The sequence below is a fragment of the Rhineura floridana genome, chromosome 17 (genome assembly GCF_030035675.1).
Source record: "Rhineura floridana isolate rRhiFlo1 chromosome 17, rRhiFlo1.hap2, whole genome shotgun sequence".
NCBI classification, from domain to species: Eukaryota; Metazoa; Chordata; class Lepidosauria; order Squamata; family Rhineuridae; genus Rhineura; species Rhineura floridana.
Genome location: NC_084496.1, coordinates 9,887,975 through 9,905,398, shown reverse-complemented (window position 1 = coordinate 9,905,398; position 17,424 = coordinate 9,887,975). Strand labels below are relative to the sequence as shown.

General features: G+C 46.8%; 2 protein-coding genes across 5 annotated transcripts in view; one reads left to right on the top strand and one right to left on the bottom strand.

Moving 5' to 3' along the window:
* Window positions 1-300: 300 nt before the first annotated feature.
* Window positions 301-5,206, top strand: LOC133372069 (uncharacterized; the record flags this gene model as incomplete). The annotated part of the gene is made up of 4 exons (XM_061600299.1): window positions 301-802; window positions 1,575-1,753; window positions 3,365-3,499; window positions 4,332-5,206. Coding segments are annotated over 4 exons (1,206 nt in total), but the record flags the coding sequence as incomplete, so codon positions are not given.
* LOC133372075 (uncharacterized) overlaps window positions 2,829-17,424 on the bottom strand; it is a 38,589-nt gene continuing 23,993 nt past the window's right edge. For 3 of the 4 annotated variants that reach the window (XM_061600308.1, XM_061600306.1, XM_061600307.1), the window contains 5 exons: window positions 16,188-16,321; window positions 14,916-15,026; window positions 12,007-12,204; window positions 10,440-10,533; window positions 2,829-7,575 (listed from right to left, as the gene is read on the bottom strand). In XM_061600308.1, the coding sequence (XP_061456292.1) occupies window positions 7,512-7,575; window positions 10,440-10,533; window positions 12,007-12,204; window positions 14,916-15,026; window positions 16,188-16,321 (601 nt within the window). In that variant the 3' untranslated portion in view covers window positions 2,829-7,511. The remainder of the gene's footprint in view (window positions 7,576-10,439; window positions 10,534-12,006; window positions 12,205-14,915; window positions 15,027-16,187; window positions 16,322-17,424) is intronic. The other variant, XM_061600309.1, reaches the window with a different exon arrangement.

Sequence of the window (17,424 nt, the reverse complement as noted above, 5' to 3'; positions counted from 1 at the left end):
ATTTGTTCCATGGAAGTGCCATCGGCCAGCTCCGTAGCTGATGATCTGTGTTAGGTTTCAGAACGGATTTAACATTTGGCGTGTCTGTATGGGGTGAGCTTCTACTGGACTATAGTGCAGCAATCCTTGTCCTTTCAACCTTGGAAGCTACGCTGGTTATTTTCTTGGTACCATCTTGCTTGTTTGACCTGCTGTTCCAACAACATCCACCTTGATGTCTCTGTGGGCCCATGAGCTATGAGTGTGTCCTAGCTTTAAAACCACATACTCTTTTTCTGTGATGTAGCTACTGGCTGTTAAAGGACGAGCTCTGCCATGGGTCGCTTAGATGACCATGCCAAGAAACGGATTGTGGAGCTGCGTAAAGCTGGTTTGAGTTTCCGCAAGATCAAAAAGGTCTTGGAGCTGGACAATATCCGGGTCACCCCACAAGCCATCTACCTGTTCCTCAAGCGCAAGAATGTCGAGCCCAGCCTGTCTGCACCTGTCTCTCATCCACCACCAGCTCTCGAGAAGGCAAGCCGGGAGACTCTCGTGGACCAAGCTGGCTGGGGGGATGACCAGTTCTGGAAGCTCCTCCAGGAAAATGAGACTGAGCCCCACAAGCAGAGAGAGTCCGCTGGCTCTGAGGTTGGAGTTGGCCCGAACTATGAGATGCCACCTCATAACAGCAACTCTGGTGGCGATGAAGGCATCAAAATCGTCAGCGTGACTTCCTTGAGCAAGGAGGGAGGGCCATTTGGAAAACAGAATGACTCCCATGAGGGCTTCTCCGTGGAGTCACAGCTAGACCCGAGTACTGGTAAGACTTCTCATAACCTTTTGTTCATCTGTAAGAGGCCTGTTTAAGGAAACGCTCACCTACCTTCACTCACAGACCAGTCAAGCTCTGGAGCCCAGATTGGCCAGAGTCCACTATCTGTGGGTTTCTGGAGTGGAGAGTGGGTGTCTGCTAGAGGGCAGTGCCTTCCAAGTGCTGACATTGCCATGACCGTTTGAAGTGGAGTAATAGTGGAATAAATGTATGATGTGAATGTGGCCCGAGAAGGACCCACCCTATTCCTGTGACTGTAATTTGTTGTGAATATTGAATTTTAAATCTGTAACCTGCCCTGCAACTGTATGGTGAAGGGTGGGTAAGAAATCATTATTATTAATAGATAATAATGGCAATAATATATATATAAAGCCTTTAATGGCCAGGGCTTAGCACAGCAGTGGAGTGAACATCCAGCCTTGTTTAATGATCAATTCTTCTTCCCAGGGAACTCTGGAAACTATAGCTCTGTGAGGGGAATAGGGGTCTCCTAACAACTCTCAGCACTCTTCACAGACTGTAGTTCCCAGGATGATTTGGGGGAAGCCATGTTTAAAGTGGTATAATACTGCTCTAAATGTATAGTGCAGATTGGGTCTGAGAAAATGCAAATGACCAAGATCATTGCCAGCTTCACGGATGAGTGGTGGTTTGAACCCAGGGTCTCTCCCTAACCCTAGTCCAGCACTCTGTCCCAGCCTTATGTGGTTGGGATTGCAGGGAGGCAGCTTTGCTTCCTTTTCTTTGTCTCTCCCAGGTGACCACTGCCCCGGGCCAAAGCCCTCCGCATCCGCCAACTGCTCAATGCTGTTTGTGCCTCCAGTCCCTCAGCATAATCTGAACGGCAAGGGGAAGGCATTTCTGCCTCCTGCACGGAATCCTGCCTTGATTGTGAAGAGGAAGATCGTAGGCCGGGCTATCCACCTCCAGAAAAAGGTAGGAAGCGCAGAGAAAGAAAAACACAAACGAGTAGAATTGGAAGCAGAGGGTAGAATCCCATTTTAGTTCTAGGCCACATTCACACCACATATTTGTTCCACTGTTACTCACTTTAGACTATTGTGACTTCTCCCAAAGAATCCTGGGAAGTGTAGTTTGTGAAGGATGCTGAAAGATGTTAGGAGATTCCTGTTCTCAGAGAGCTACAGTTCCCCAAGTCAGTTGGTCTCTCTTCCCAGAGAACTCTGAAAATGATAGCTCTGTGGGGGAATAGGGGTTTCTGAGCGACTCTCAGCATCCTTCACCGCCGATGCTTCCCAGGATTCTTCGGGGAAAGCCATGACTGTTTAAATTGGAAAAATTGTGGAATAAATGCAAGATGTGAATGTAGCCCTACTCAGAGTAGACCTGTTGAAATTGATGGGCATGGCTAACGTAGGTACTTTAATTTCAATGGGTGGTATTCAACTAAGTTGTTCTGTCAGCGCAGGGATTTCCACTTGGCCTGACTTGATGGCACAGGGCAAAAGGTTAACAGTTAAAGGCTGGAAATATCAGTGACTACAGATGGAAAGCTGCCTTATACTGAACAAGATGGCCATTGGTCCATCTAGGTCAGTATTGTCTACACTGACTGGCAGTGTCTCCCCAGGGTTTCAGGCAGGACTCTCTCCCAGCCCTAGCTTGAGATGCCAAGGACTGAACCTTTTGCATGTAAGACAATGCTCTGCCACTGAGTTACGGCCCTTATTCCGAGTTGAGGAGGCCTTGCCTTTTGCAAGTTAAGATGGAAATTGACTTTTTCAACAGGGTTTTCATAGTAAGCGGTATTCAGAGGTGGTTTTACCATTGCCTTCCTCTGAGACTGACTGGCCCAAGGTCACCCAGTGAGCTTCAGGGCTATGTGGGGATTCAAACCCTGGTCTCCCAGGTCATAGTCCAGCACCTTAAATGGGGGTTAATGGAAAATGAGCAGAAACTGCAACAAAATGTTTCAGTATGGAGCACTATCCTCAGGGTTTCAGCCAGCCAGTCAGCTATCTAATAAAAAATAAGAGTTAAGGAATATTAATGTGTGCAAAAATAAATCAGGACTCTTTATTACAAGTAAAAGTTATGAATAGCCAGTTCTGCAACCAAAAACGAGTTAAGGAATATAAGTAAGTTTAAAAAATCAGATTCCCCCCCCCGACTGCACCCTCTCCTAAGCCACACAGCCCTCATCAGACTGCTCCCCACTGTCTTCTGGTGTTTTATGTGTCCTTGAACTCGGAGAATGTCTCTTGCCTGTCTGGATGGAGGATGGAGAGATGTGGGGTATGAGCATAAACACCTCTGGGTTGCATGCAGCTAAGTTTTACTTGGAGTAGACCCATTAAAATGAATATGTCTAAGTTAGCCATGTCTATTAAGTTCAGTGGGCCTACTCTAAGTTGGCTACATCTTTTGCATGGCTGACATGTAACATACTGTACAAGCATCTTTTGCCCTCCCCACTTTTCCCATGAGGGGATGTGGCCCTTGAATTGGAAAAAGGTTCCTCATGTGTGCTTTGCTCTGGAGGTGCAATGTTTATGCTGGCCCTGATCCTTCTCCCTCGTCCATTAGGCAAATGTTCAGAACGGGCAGAATCCATCTGGTCCTCCTCCCAGCTTGCCTGTCATGCCGAGGGTTCAACCAAGCGGTCACTCTTCCCGGGGGATGACTCCTGCCCTGGCTGCGTCTTCTGGCTGCTGTGCGCATGTAAGTGATGCAGGATTTGCATGCCTTGACACTGATACCTTTCAGTGAAAAACATCCCAGGTAAAGGGAAGGTTGTTTTTTTGCGCGTTTGTGAGAGAGCGTATGGGTTGTCTGTATGCATGAGTTGAGGGGGCAAGGGGAAAAAATGCTTTCTTCTGTTTACTGGAAGCCACCTTCTGCCACAGATTCAGAAACCAGCCATTGCTCACGCTGACCCACAACAGAGCCTGAAGCAAGAGAGCCAGTGTTGTGTAGCAGTTGGAGTGTTGGACTAGGACCCAGGAGAGCAGGGTAACGGGATTCCCACGGTTGTAAAACAGCTGGAGCAGGGGTTGCCATCCTTTGCAGGGGGCCTATTTGGAATGTTGAGAAAGTGCAGCGGGTGCCAGTCACAAAACGGGCATGGGATATTTGTTGCTGCATCTAAGAGCAGAAAAAGAGATGGGGCCACCAAATGGTGTAGCGTGCCCCCCCATCAATGGGGGGAAAGGCACCTACATTAGCCACTGCCACACTCAGAGGAAAGCTCTCTGCACCTCTCCTTTCTTCAGAAGGGAATGGGGGGGTAAGCATCCAATGAAATGTGGGCATCCTTGCTGAAGCTAAGCCAGCGCAAGCAAAAACTGAGGAGGAAGAGCAAACAGCCTTTGGTGGATTTTGAGGAGTTATTTACTAATGCCTTTTGCAAGCACCACAGGAGGAGATATTGGCAGGCACATTGGCACCTTCTGGGACCATATTGATGACCCCCAAGCTAGAATCTATGCATGGAGAAGAGAATAACTGCCTCCAATGATCCTCTGATGTTTCTTCTTGGGTTTTTCCCCCCCAGACTAAAGATGCCAGTACTCAGACTTCTATCCTTAACCTCACCTGCTCTACAATCCATCAGAACGCTCAGTGGGGAGGTCAGATGGCTGCCTCCTTGGTTCCCCCTGCTAGCCCTCAGCCGCTTGCAGAGAAACTGGATACAGTGCACGCTGAGGTCCAGAAGCTTGCTCAAGCTGTGCATCTGGTGTTGGAGCGCCAGGGCCGGCTGGAGCGCCAACAGGAACAGCAGCAGCGCTTGCAGCAGGAGCTCCTTGTGACACTGCAGCAGTTGAGCTCCACTGTCGGCCACAACGCGGTACCTGCCAGTGCCCCCTGTACCCCTTACAGCAACATGGCAGACCCCTCACCGCCTTTGCCAAGTTTCAGCCAGTTCAAGATGGAACTTATCTGACCAAGGAGTAGGGGAGTGGCAGTGGGGATAATGATTAAGCTGTTTTAGTGGTCCACAGCTGCTTACTAGGTGGAGTGATCTTCCTCCTGCTGGCACCTGTGCCCAAGCTGCTGCCTGCCTGCGCTGGATGCTGAAACAACCTCCAGGAATCTGAGTCCCTGCTACACCAGAATAACTTAACCTGCAGCCTTTGCTGACTTCTCAACGTGCATAACTAAATCAGGGTGGCAGGGAATGAGACATGAAGATTTAGGTTTGGTACAGCACCTAGATTTTGAAGATGCTTTATAAATAATTATGTCAGTTGTCCATATAAAGCCTTCACCATTCTCATATATAGATGGGGCAACGTGTCAGCAGGAGAGCCAACAACACCTAGACAATGGTGTGTAAATGATTCCCGGACTACAGGGAAGGGACCTCTTGTGTGCTGCGAGATGGTCAGAAGTGTGCCTTGGCAAAGTAAATGGACTGTGGTGAAAGCATCTGTGCCTGTCAGAGCATTGATTTTGTTCAGTCTTCCTTTCCTTACCTTCAGTTTTAAATGAATTGAAAAGGAGATTTAAAGTTTGCAAAAGGCAGCCTAGTTGCAATATAAGATTGTATCCAACTACATCCTACTCAGGGTAGATGCACTGAGATGAATGGACCTAAGTTAGTCATGTCCATCAATTTCAGTAGGTCTGCTCTGAATAGGACAAACAGTGGAGACAGCCCTGGGACTGGATCTGGGTATTCTACATGCCGTAGCTTCAATCAGTAAGTGTTGTCTTCTGTGGCAGCAAAAGAGGCTGGCAGAACAGGGGCAGGAACATAAGCTGCCTTATACAGTGTCAGAGCACCTAGCTCAGTATTGTCGATACTGACTGGCAGCAGCTCTCCAAGGTTTCAGATGGGAGGCGTTCCCATTTTGCAATCAGAGCAGACAAAGCACAGAAGGTAGCTCAACAAAGATGTCTGACATCCAGATTATTTAACAACGGCAGCAGCAAAACAACTCCCCTATATTATACTGCTGCAATGAAGAAAGTATTTGTATGTGTGGAAGGGCTGTATTATTTTATTTGAAGTGTCTTTTCCACCAAGTTCTGGCTGGGAGATCAGAGGGTTCTAGCAAAGAAACGAGAAGGCCCTGCAGGCCTGAACTCAGATTTTTCTGCAGCAAAATAAAAATCAGGATCTATAGTGGGGGATGAGCAGCAGAGGGCAGTAGGTGATCAAAACAGAGGCATGTCATATCATCACTCCCCTGTGGCTAATATATAACAGTATTTCAAGTAGTCCATGTGTTTCATACATTAGCTCAGTAATCCTTGTAACAGCAGAAGAGACTTTAAATATAACTAGCTCAGCAAGTCAAACCATCCACCCCAGCCCACCACAATAACAGGACCCAGGAAGCTGCCTGAATATCAGGCCCGGCCCTTTGGCCCTGTCTAGCCTGATACTGCCTACTCTAAGCGGTAGCACCTCTCCAAGATCTCAGGAAGAAAAAAAGTCTTTGCTGTTCCTCAGTTCTTTGAGCTGGATCTTCTACAAGCAAAACGGATGCTCTGCCACTAGGCTTTAAGTTCCTCCTTCCAAAAATACTTCTGTCCAGCAGTGCATGATTTAACTTGCAGAACTCATTGCCAGCAGCAGTAGATGGGATGGCTAGTACCATCCATCGATTAGGAACAGACGAAAAAGCATGATATCAGATCACTGGTCCATCTAGCACAATATTGTCTAGCCTGGTAGCACCTCTTGTGGATCTGCTAAGAACTGCCCTGTCTGGATGAGGCCAAAGGGGGGCCCATCTAGTCCAGCATCCTGTTCTCGTGGTGGCCAGCCAGATGCCCTAATGGGAAGTCCACAAGCAGGACCTGAGTGCAACAGTGCTCTCCCCACCTGCAATCCCCAGCAACTGAGAGGAAGAACATAGCTATTGATAAGTCTTACCCTCCAGGAATTTGTCTAGTCTTCTTTTAAAGCCACCCGAGCTGATGGCTATTGCTGTAAGGAGATCAGACAGAGGTCTTTCCTATTGCCTACTATATGATTTTTTTAAAAAACTGGAGAAGCCTGGAACTGAACCTGAGCTGCCCTGCATGCAACCTTAAGTACTCTGCAACTGTGCTGTGGCCCTTTCCCAAAGTATAACAGCAATTGCTTTGGTTTCTTCTTTAAGAGAGGCTGATCCATTAGGGTAAATGGGACACTGCCCCACCAACCTCAGTCTGCCCCCTCCCCTGCCCTTCCTACTTCCAACATGTGTAGGGTGTGGCACTGGCTAGCAGCTTCCTCCTCTTCAGTTTCATTCTTGTCCTTGCAGAACTCAGCAGGGAGGAGGAAGATGGGGACAAAACTGGAATGAGTTGGTGCTGCCTGTCATTGGCTTTGGCTCCACCTACTGCTCGGGCCTCCCTTCCCTCTGCCCCACCTGTCCCAATGGGCACCAGCCACCACCGCAAGAGAATTATAACAATTACAGGAGAATATAGCATACACAAAAGCTGTTTGGAACAAAACAAAACTCAAGGACATCTACCCCAACACTCTAATCTTCCCAGATACCCAGGTAGACAAAATCAGAAGATGCCCTAGAAACAAGGGCCCCGGTTTCGTACGCCCCCTAGTAAAGATGGGAAGCAAATAAATCAGGGGGGTTTCAAATGTCCAACACTACATTCTTGGTTCATTTGTGCAAACGCCAAGCAGCCAGAACAGCTACTTTCCAGGGGGTTTTTCCCCCTGATCCCCAACAGTTCCAGAAATAGCATTTTCCTGGTTAGGACTGTTCCTGGAGAGTCAAATGTCTTCCATAATCTCACAGTGGTCATTCATCTCAATGGTAGTGTAATTCTGAGGTCGTCTGGGAGGGGGGAAAACACACCAGAGTAAATAAGTTAAAGGAAAGCATGACTTTTATTTGTTTAATTGGGTGGCCAGGGAGGAAGGCAAGGCAACTGCTAATTGCATTGGTTCATGTATTACAGTGCTTGCTTTATTGCAAATCAGAACATTTTGTTAACAAGAACATGCACTTAGGAAAAACTCAGGACGGGCTTTCTTGTTTTTTGCTTACGAAGGATGAATACACTGTAGATCCTAAACAGGGTGGGGTGTCTGTAGAACAGAGTTGGCAAACCTTTGGCCCTCCAGACATTGGTGAACTACAGCTCCTATCAGCTAATAAATAAATAAATTACAAACACAGACAGGCAAGGGGGTTAAGGGAACAGAAACTTGAGCTCTGGGAAAGGATGCTACACAGCAAGCTGCCTTATACTGAGGCCACATTCACACCATACATTTATTCCATTATTATTCCACTTTAAACAATCATGGCTTCCCCCAAAGAATCCTGGGAAGTGCAGTTTGTGAAGGGGGCTGACAGTCGTTAACTCGCACTGTGCTCCAGTTCCCAGATTTCTCTGGGAAAAGGGACTGACTGTTAACCCACTCTGACGACTGCAGCTGTGTGAGGGGAATAAGGTGTCTCCTAACAACTCTCAGCCCCCTTCACAAACTAAGCTTCATAGCAGGGCTGTGGAGTCGGTACGTCAAACCTTCGACTCCGACTCCTCTATTTTTCTACTGTCCGACTCCTGACTCCTTCATAAATGGCAAATGTATATTGATTTATGTTAAAATATTAATATTCAAATGTTAATTTTATTTTGAAGCCGGAGTCGGTACATTTCTACCTACTCCGACTCAAAATTGCTTCCGACTCCATGACTCCGACTCTACAGCCCTGCTTCCTAGAATTCTTTGGGGGAAGCCATGAGTGCTTAAAGTGGAATAATAGTGGAATAAATGTATGGTGTGACGGTGGCCTGAATCAGACCATGGGTCTATATAGCCTAGAACTGCCTATGCTGACTGGCAGCGACTCTGCAGGGTTTCAGGCAGGAGTCTCTCCCAGCCCTACCTGGAGATGCTGGCACCTTCTGCATGCAAGGCAGGTGCTCTACCATTGAGCTATAGCCCTAGAAGCTTGCCAGAAGCCCCCTTGGTGTTCTTTTTTGTTTTAGTTTAGTTAAAATGTTGCAAGCAGCAACTGCCCAAGCATCGGAATGTCCGAGTTAGGAAGGCTGAAATTCAGTGAAAGCAGAAAGCTTCAGGAAGTTAAATGGGGGCCGGGGGACATTAGGACAGATCTGTGAAATGCACACAAGCCCTGTAAAGTAGCTAGGATAAAAAGGCAGGACTGCTGCAAAAGTATGCGGCTTTATAATTAATTGGGGACAGAGCACCCGTTAGGGGCGCCGAAAAAAATGAGCAAACACTCTGTGGACCTGTGGAATCATTTTGTAACAGAACACAGGGTGCTTTGTTTCACAGCACCCCTGACAATGTTTTAAAGCAAAACATATTAGGCTCAATAAATTACAATTTAGTGCACTGAAGATTTGAGGAGCTCTTCTTGTTCCTTCACGGTGCCTTGTCTCTTTTCTCCCTCCTTTACTTACACAAACAGCTGGACAGTGGCTGCCTTCAGATCATCATATCTCAGCTTAATAAGCCAAGATAAGAGTGAGCCTTGTGCCCTCCTGTTCAACCACCTCCTCCTTGTACACACCTGAATACAATGCGGAGCTATCCAATTAACCATTGTTTCCACTTTCATCTGAACCGGGAAACTATAGCTATCTCCTTCAGAACAAACCAGGGTCTGAAGCTTGTAACCATAGTTTCCTGGGTTTTGGTGAAACTTAGGTCAATTGGAGACTTCCGTGTTGCATTCAGGTGTGCCACAAACAGGAGAGAAGAGGCCTCATGTCCAGGCACACAGCTCATTCAGATCACTGGAACCAGGCTGTTAACAGAGTAGCCCTAGCGTGAATTTATTTCTTTGCTATTTGCTTATAATACTACTAAATAATACTGTTTATTATTTTTATATAGCCACCCCACTCTGGATGACTCACAAAGCAATATAACACATTTAAAATACAGTACAGTAAGGCCCTGCTTTTCAGCGGCCCACTTTTCGGCATTCCACTAATACAGCGGCTAAAATTAGAGTAAGGCCCCGCTCATACGGTGCTTGTTCCACTTTTACAGCATTTTTCAGGCGTCGGGCACCATTTTATTGAAGGAGTTCTGTTTTTCGGCGTGTTTCGCTTTTAGGCGGGGGTCTGGAACATAACCCACCATATGAGTGGGGCCCTACTGTATAAAAGAACAACAGGAACAAACTGTGGTGTAGTGGTTAGAGTGTTGGACTAGGACCTAGGAGACCAGGGTTCAAATCTCCATTCAGCCATGAAGCACACTGGGTGACCTTGGGCCAGTCACTGCCTCTCAGCCTAACCTATCTCACAGGGTTGTTGTGGGGATTAAATTAGGAGGGGGAGAACCATGTACGCCACTTTGAGCTCCTTGGAGAAAAAGTGGGATATAAATAAAATAATAAACACAAATTTATATTCAAATTTAAATTGGGGCAGCAGCACCCCCCAAAAGGCATGAAATGCAAACCAGTTCTGACTCTGGGATTCTGTAACTTCTCTGTAGCCAGCAACAGCAAGTACCAATTATCCACTTCCAATCTTTAATTCACCCTTCCAGGGTGTGCCCTTGTAGCAGGGCTGTGCATGGTAGTGGGAGAACTGCAGTGGGTCCCCCAACCCGATTTGGTAGTCTCTCCAAACTATCCAGAGGGCTCAAGCAGCTTCCAGCACTGGCCAGTAGATAAACCTTGAAATCAGAACCATCGTCATTCCTTACCTTTTGATGCAATAAAAAGTGGCACCAGTTAACAGCAGCACCAGCAAGATGGACCCCACGACGATGAGTGCAATCTCCCAGGCTTGAAATGAAGCTAACAAAAAAAAAGGGGGGGGAATTATTATTAATAATCAGCTTGTGTTGGTGAGCTCCCTACAACTTTGGAGAAATCTTTTGCACAGACACGATCACTCTTTCCAGTCCATGCCACTGGAAAGACTGAGGTGTGTATTTTGGTAGCATGCAAAGGAGCCTTCTGTTGTATGGAAAGGCCACAGCTCAGTGGTAGAGCATCTGCTTTGCACACAGAAGGTTCCAGGTTCAATCCCCGGCATCTCCAGGTAGAGCCGGAAAGCCTGGGGAACCTCTGCCAGTCAGTGCGTAGACAATATTGAGCTGGATGGGCCAAGAGTCTGGCGTCTCAATAGAAAGAGGCTTCCAATGGCTTCATTTAAAAATTAAGCTGGTTGCATCCAACTGAGTCCCATCGCAATTAATGAACCAATGTAAGTTATGCTCATTAATTTCAATGGTTCTCCTCTGAGTAGGGCTGACATTGGGTAGAACTCACCTTCAAAAAGAAATAACACAATGAAAATGGAGGGCGGGAGGGGGAGAAAACACAGCTATGGATGAATGCAATCTTGCCAAATTACTGTCGCAAAGCACTGCAAACATTACCCACTTTTCAATTAGTATGTTTGCCATCTGGAATGGCTCCTCATGAAATATTTTTGTTGAGTTTCTAACAGACATACTGAAACCCATCAGGTGCAGCTTTGCTCATGGTGGCTCTACGCCATGAAAAGCCCTGCCCTCTACATATTCTTATTTCTGTTGCTAGTCGCCTTGGTTGCTACCTGCAGGAAGGTGCAATTTAAATCGAAATCACAGAATGCCAAATAACCCATTGCATCATTGTTTTGTATAAATAAATATGAACGGAGGCATTTAGGGAGGTTTTATAAGAATGCAATTTGGGGGATCTCAAATGTTCTGCCACACATATTTTCTGCATTCAGGAGGTATAAACACCAAAATCCCCATTCATTACTTCATGAGCTTCCAGACACGTAAATTCTAATATTAGAGTTATGAAATATAGAAACTGGTTTCTTTTGAAAATGGAAATGGAGTGTCTTGTATACCAAATTCCATTTCAGATACCAGATTGTGTGTTCATAAGAAGAGCCCTGCTGGATCACACCAGTGGCCTATCTAGTCCAGCATCCTGTTCTCACAGTGGCCAGCCAGATGCCTATGGGAAGCCAGCAAGTAGAACCTGAGTGCAACAGCACTCTCCTATTCTGTGGTTTCCAGCTACTAGTATTTAGAAGTATACTGCCTCCAACAGTGGAGGTAGAGGATCCCACAGATGTGCTGAATGCATCATACCTATGACCCTAAAGCAGAGAGGGGAAAATTGTCCCTGGCTATTCCACCTGAAACTCTGAGATGGGTGGCAGTAACTGTTCCATTTTACCTTCAAGAATTTGGTCTCTCACATTGCCCCTTTCTGTCCCCAGCCACCCTAGCAGCCATTCTGGCCATTTCCCCGTTAGCTCACCTTCCGACCTTGGCGCTGGGTTTCCTGGAGTTGAACATGCAGCATTAGGTTTGAGCATTCTCCCGTCCACAGGAAATGGGTGGGGACTTGCAGAGAAGTTAGAATGCCATTGAATGAGCAGCTGCAGCTGTCTGGGTGACCTGGCCCACACCTGGCCAGAGACTTTCAGGATGGAATTAAGGCAGGTGAAATTAACACCTGCAGAAAGACAAAAAGAAGTGAGAGGGGTATGGTTCCATTCTGAAGTCCCCCCTCAAAAAGAGAGGGAGAGAGAGAAACAGCACCTTACTGAACCTTGCACACAAATAGTAAGAAGAGGCTTTGTGAAATGCCAGTGACTATGAAATGGGTTGCCTTCAAGTCGATCCCGACTTAGGTGACCCTATGAATAGGGTTTTCATGGCAAGCGGTATTCAGAGGGGGTTTCCCATTGCCTCCCTCTGAGGCTAGTCCTCCCCAGCTGGCTAGGGCCTGCTCAGCTTCCTTCAGCTGCACAAGCCAGCCCCTTCCTTGTCTGCAACTGCCAGCTGGGGGGCAGCTGGGCTCCTTGGGACTATGCAGCTTGCCCACGGCTGCACAGGTGGCAGGGCACGTAACCCCTGAGCCACTAAACAACCACTGTGGGTGGCCTTTGACACCCAGGAGACACGAGCGTGGATTTGAACTCACAGACTCTGGACTCCCAGCCAGGCTCTCCTCCCCACTGTGCTATACCAGCATAAAAAACAGGAAACACCACCCTTTTGACCCTGCAAGGCAAGCCTCACTCCTTCCACTTTCCTTACAGCTCTGATGGGCTGCCACCTTTTTGTTTGTTTAAATCACCATTTCTGCAATTATAAATTTAAACAAGCATAAAGCACCTGACTTCCCCCCTCCTTTAAATACAATCTTCCTTTTGTTTTGAAGCTGAAAAAATAGCTCTAGAAAAGGAGCGCTTCAGGGTGTCACAGGGTACCAACCAGAAGGTCAGTATTTTGCGGGAGGGATTCAGTTGCATACTGGAACTTTATGATTTGCGCATTTAAAATGGACCAAAGGATTCTTTTGCCCTTGCAATAAATCAACAACAAATCAATGGGAAAAAACAACAAACAGACCTTTTGCAGTTTGGAAAGCGACAGGGAAAAGCGCGTGATGAAGTAACGGGGAGATGTGTAAATGCCTCACAAGCAAATCAGGCTAAACGCTCAGCTCATTATCATATAAAAAAGGTAAAGGTGTCTCCGCACTTGTAGTGCGAGTCATTTCTGACTCTTAGGGTGACGCCTTGCGACGTTTACTAGGCAGACCGTATATATGGGGTGCGATTGCCAGTTCCTTCCCCGGCCTTTCTTTACCCCCCAGCGTATGCCGGGTGCTCATTTTACCAACCACGGATGGATGGAAGGCTGAGTGGACCTCGACCCCTTTTACTGGAGATTCGACTTCCTCCTTCCGTTGGAATCGAACTCCGGCTGTGAGCAGAGCTTCGGCTGCGTTACCGCTGCTTACCACTCTGCGCCACATAAACAAATCAGCTCAATACAGCTCAATACAGACCAAACACTGGTCACTTCCAGACAGCCTATTTATTGAGCATTCATCCTAATTTGTTTGCCGGGAGATGAGCCCATGTTGGCTACTTAGTGAGCATTCACACTGATTTGTTTGCAGAGAGGTTAGATGGCGTCTCAAGAGACTTTCCACTACAGTTTCCTGTCGCTTGTTGCAAGAAGTTTAATCTTTTGTGGAAGCAGACTTGTTGCAAAAAGACATGAAATCAACCTTCATTGCTGAATTTGCTGGGATGCGACTGAATTCTCAGAGTGACTCACTGAAATCAATGAACATGACTAACTTAGATTCATTCATTCCAGTTGGTCTGTTCTGAGTAACACTTAGTTTGATATGACTCACAGCATTTTCCCAAAACGGCTTATAATAAAAAACAACAATTTTTTAAAACCTACCAAAATCTGAAATATTACAGCTAAAAAGAGTAGCATGAATACACCTCGGGTCAAGAAATCAAAATACAAAATCAAATTGATAGCCATTCTTAAAATAAAATAATTTAAAGCAGCAGGATCAATTTTTAAATCCAGTCTATCTTCTTGACCTAAAGGCGGATTGAAATAAAAAAGTCTTTTAAGGCTCACAAATGAAAATGGGGGAAACGAAATACACCTCTAAAGGGGATGGGGAGTTCAAGACATAAAGAGCCACCATTTATAGCAGGTTGTGGGAAATCTTTGGCCCCCCAGATGTTGCTAAACTACAACTCCCACCAGCCCCAGCCATAGGAACAGAGGAAGCTGCCTTATTATACTGAGTCAGACCATTGGTCCATCTAGCTCAGTATTATCTGTGGGGAACCTTTGGGCCACCAGATGTAGCTGAACTACAGCTCCCATCAGCCCCAGCAAGTATGGCCAATGGCTAAGGATGATGGGAGGTGACATTCAGCAGCATGTAAAGGACCAGCACATGAAGGACTTTGATTTGGATCCCTGCACTGAGCAGGGGGTTGGATTTGATGGCCTTATAGGCCCCCTCCAACTCTACTATTCTATGATTCTATGACCACGGGTTCCTCACACCTGGTCTACGCAGACTGGCAAGCAGCTCTCCAGGATTTCAGGCAAGTGACATTCTCAGCCCTCCCCTGGAGATGTCAGAGACTGAACTTGAGACTTTCTGCATGCAAGGCAAATGCTCTGCCACTGAGCTATGGTCCTTCCCAGCATGGCCAAAGGCCAGGGATGATGGAAGTTCAAGTTCAGCAACATCCAGTGGCTCCCACACCTGATTCGCAGAAACTTTGCCAGCTCCAGGAGGAGTGTACCTCCCCAACAGCTGCCTGTGCTAAGCGGCTGGCAAATCTTACAGTTTTGTTTCTACAGACATTGGTTACACTGGATGCAGACCATGCAGATAGCACGGTGAGATGCCACAGAAACAGCTCTCCTCCATGGATCTCACTAGCGCTTGTTGGAGACTCGCCAGCATCAGTGGGTTTTGAGGCCACATGGAGCAATCTGGCAGGAGAAGAACAAGACGTCAGAGATATTGAGCGGCTCCCCTTTGCCACAAAACACCGAGCAGGGAGGGCCAATGCTCTTTTTAAAAAAGCCATTTTGAGAGGGGAATTTAGAGCAGAGACGTGGGACCAGGGGAGGCGGTGCTTGACCCTTCCCCCTCCATCCACTTCGCTCCAAACTGTCACAGGGCCAGTGAGGGTTGTGGCCTCAGAAGAATCCCAAAAGAGAGACGCCTGGAGAGTCTGAGGTTGCCCACCCCTGCACCACTTGATGGTGATGATCATCATAATGATACATCATCATCATCTATATGCTCCCTTTCCACCAAGGATTTCAAGGCAGACAGCACACATGGTGAGGTAGTCAGGCTGGGCGAGAATGACTGGCTGAAGGCCACTCAGTGAACATCATGGACAAGTAAGGATTTGAACCCTTGTCCCCCAGGCTGTAGTCTGACACTCAAACCACACTGTCTCTCCAGGACTTGATGCCTGTCCTTTTGTGGGACAATAAGCAGAAGACCAATGTTAACTGGATTGTGGGGTGGGGATTGTATCACCCCTGTGGTTTGTCAAATCCACTGCCTCCCAATTTGTTTCCAGGCCCAATTCAAAGTGCTGGTTCTGACCTTTAAAGCTCTAAACGGCCTTCAACCAATGTACCTGAAGGACTGTCTATGCCCACATGTATCTGCCTGTGATTTAAGATCATCTGCCTCTAGTCTCCTCTGCATGCCTGGAATGAAAGATGTTACACTGGCAGGCACTCGGGAGAGAGCCTTTTCAGCCATGGCCCCCAAGCTCTGGAATATCCTACCCCAAGAAGCCTGCTCTGCTCCCTCCCTGATGGGTGTTCCGGAGACTTTTGAAAACCATTCTGTTCCAGAAAGCCTTTGGGAGGGACTGAAGGAATGGCCTGAAATTGATTTTATTCCCCTTCCCCACTTTTAGTTTTACCTCTCCTTTTAATATCACTCCCTTAGATTTCTTAACTGTATTTTATGTATTTTAATTTTTTGTGTGTGTTTTTATTGTGTATAATTTTTATTGTGAGCTGCCCTGAGTGTCCTATTTAGGGTAGAAGGGTGGGATAGAAATATTTTAAATAATAAATAAATCTTTCCACTCTCATGAGAAAAAGAAAGAAAGCTTTTCTTACTGGGGGTCAGCAGGCAGATTCCCAGATCCAGAGAGAGAGATTCCCGAGGGCAACAATTTTCCAAGCCAGGTGTGGGGTCTGAGACCGCATAGGTTTCGCTGCAGGATGGGCAGCGGCTCCAGGACAGGGCTCTGCTGAAGAAACAGACCATCTTACGCTGATAATTAGGAACTTGCCAAGCATTTGCAAACAAACATTAATATTATGGTTTCAGGAAGAGGCGATTTCCGCCCAACTGCCCACCATGCAAAGACTACTTCTGCACATCATGTATAGTCCAGAGGTAGCTATGGTGGTGCCCTCCAGATGTTGTCAATCAACAACTATTCCCAACTATTGGCCGTGCTGGGCAGGGCTGATGGGAACTGGAGTCCAACAACATTTGGAGGGCACCATGTTGGCTATCCCTGGCATAGTCCTATGTGCCCAAGCGGAATGGAGTCTGTATGAAGCACGGGGCTTGCACCCTCCTCTCCTTCCCTCATGAAGCTGGAAGGAGAACTTCAACAGTGTTAGGGCACTTCCAGACTGTTGCTGTTTTCAGGTGAAAGCCTATCACATACCAGCAAATTCAGGTTGCATGTTAAAGTTGATTGGGAGGTGCTGCGGAACAAGCCAGCTTCCCCCCAAAATTGGAATTTCTGCGATAATGAAAGGGACAGGGCAATACACTGGAAAGTGGAGGGATAACATTTCCTTGATGCAACATTATCTAACATCGCTGCCAATAAATCAGAATGAATGCTCAACAAACAGGTCCTCTGGAAGATACCTTAAGTTTTATTTTCCATGAAAACTGACTTGTCGTTAGAGATGGGCGAGAATTCCACTGAATTTGGATTTAGCACCATATTTTTCAATGGTCTGCATATTCTTCATCTTTACAGAGTGATCCTGTTTGCTCCAAACGTAAATGGCTTTTGCCCAGCACCAGATTTCCCCCCCTCGAATATTCCCTTGAATATATTGTTCATTTATTGATTTTATTCACAGCACAGCACTGCAGTACAGCTCTCTCTCTCTCTCTGCCTTTCCCCATCCACTCCAATAATCCAAGCTCCAAGCAAGCAGGAAGCAAGCCAGGAAGGAGAAGATGGGAGGGCACTTTCCTTCTTTCGTTTCCAAAAGGAAAGCAGCCGGTCTCCACTTACTAACGTGAAAACTGACCAGCCTCAGTCACAGTGAAGGAGGAAAAGGAGAAGCCACTTTCTTTTATCCATGGAGGAGCCCATAGTTA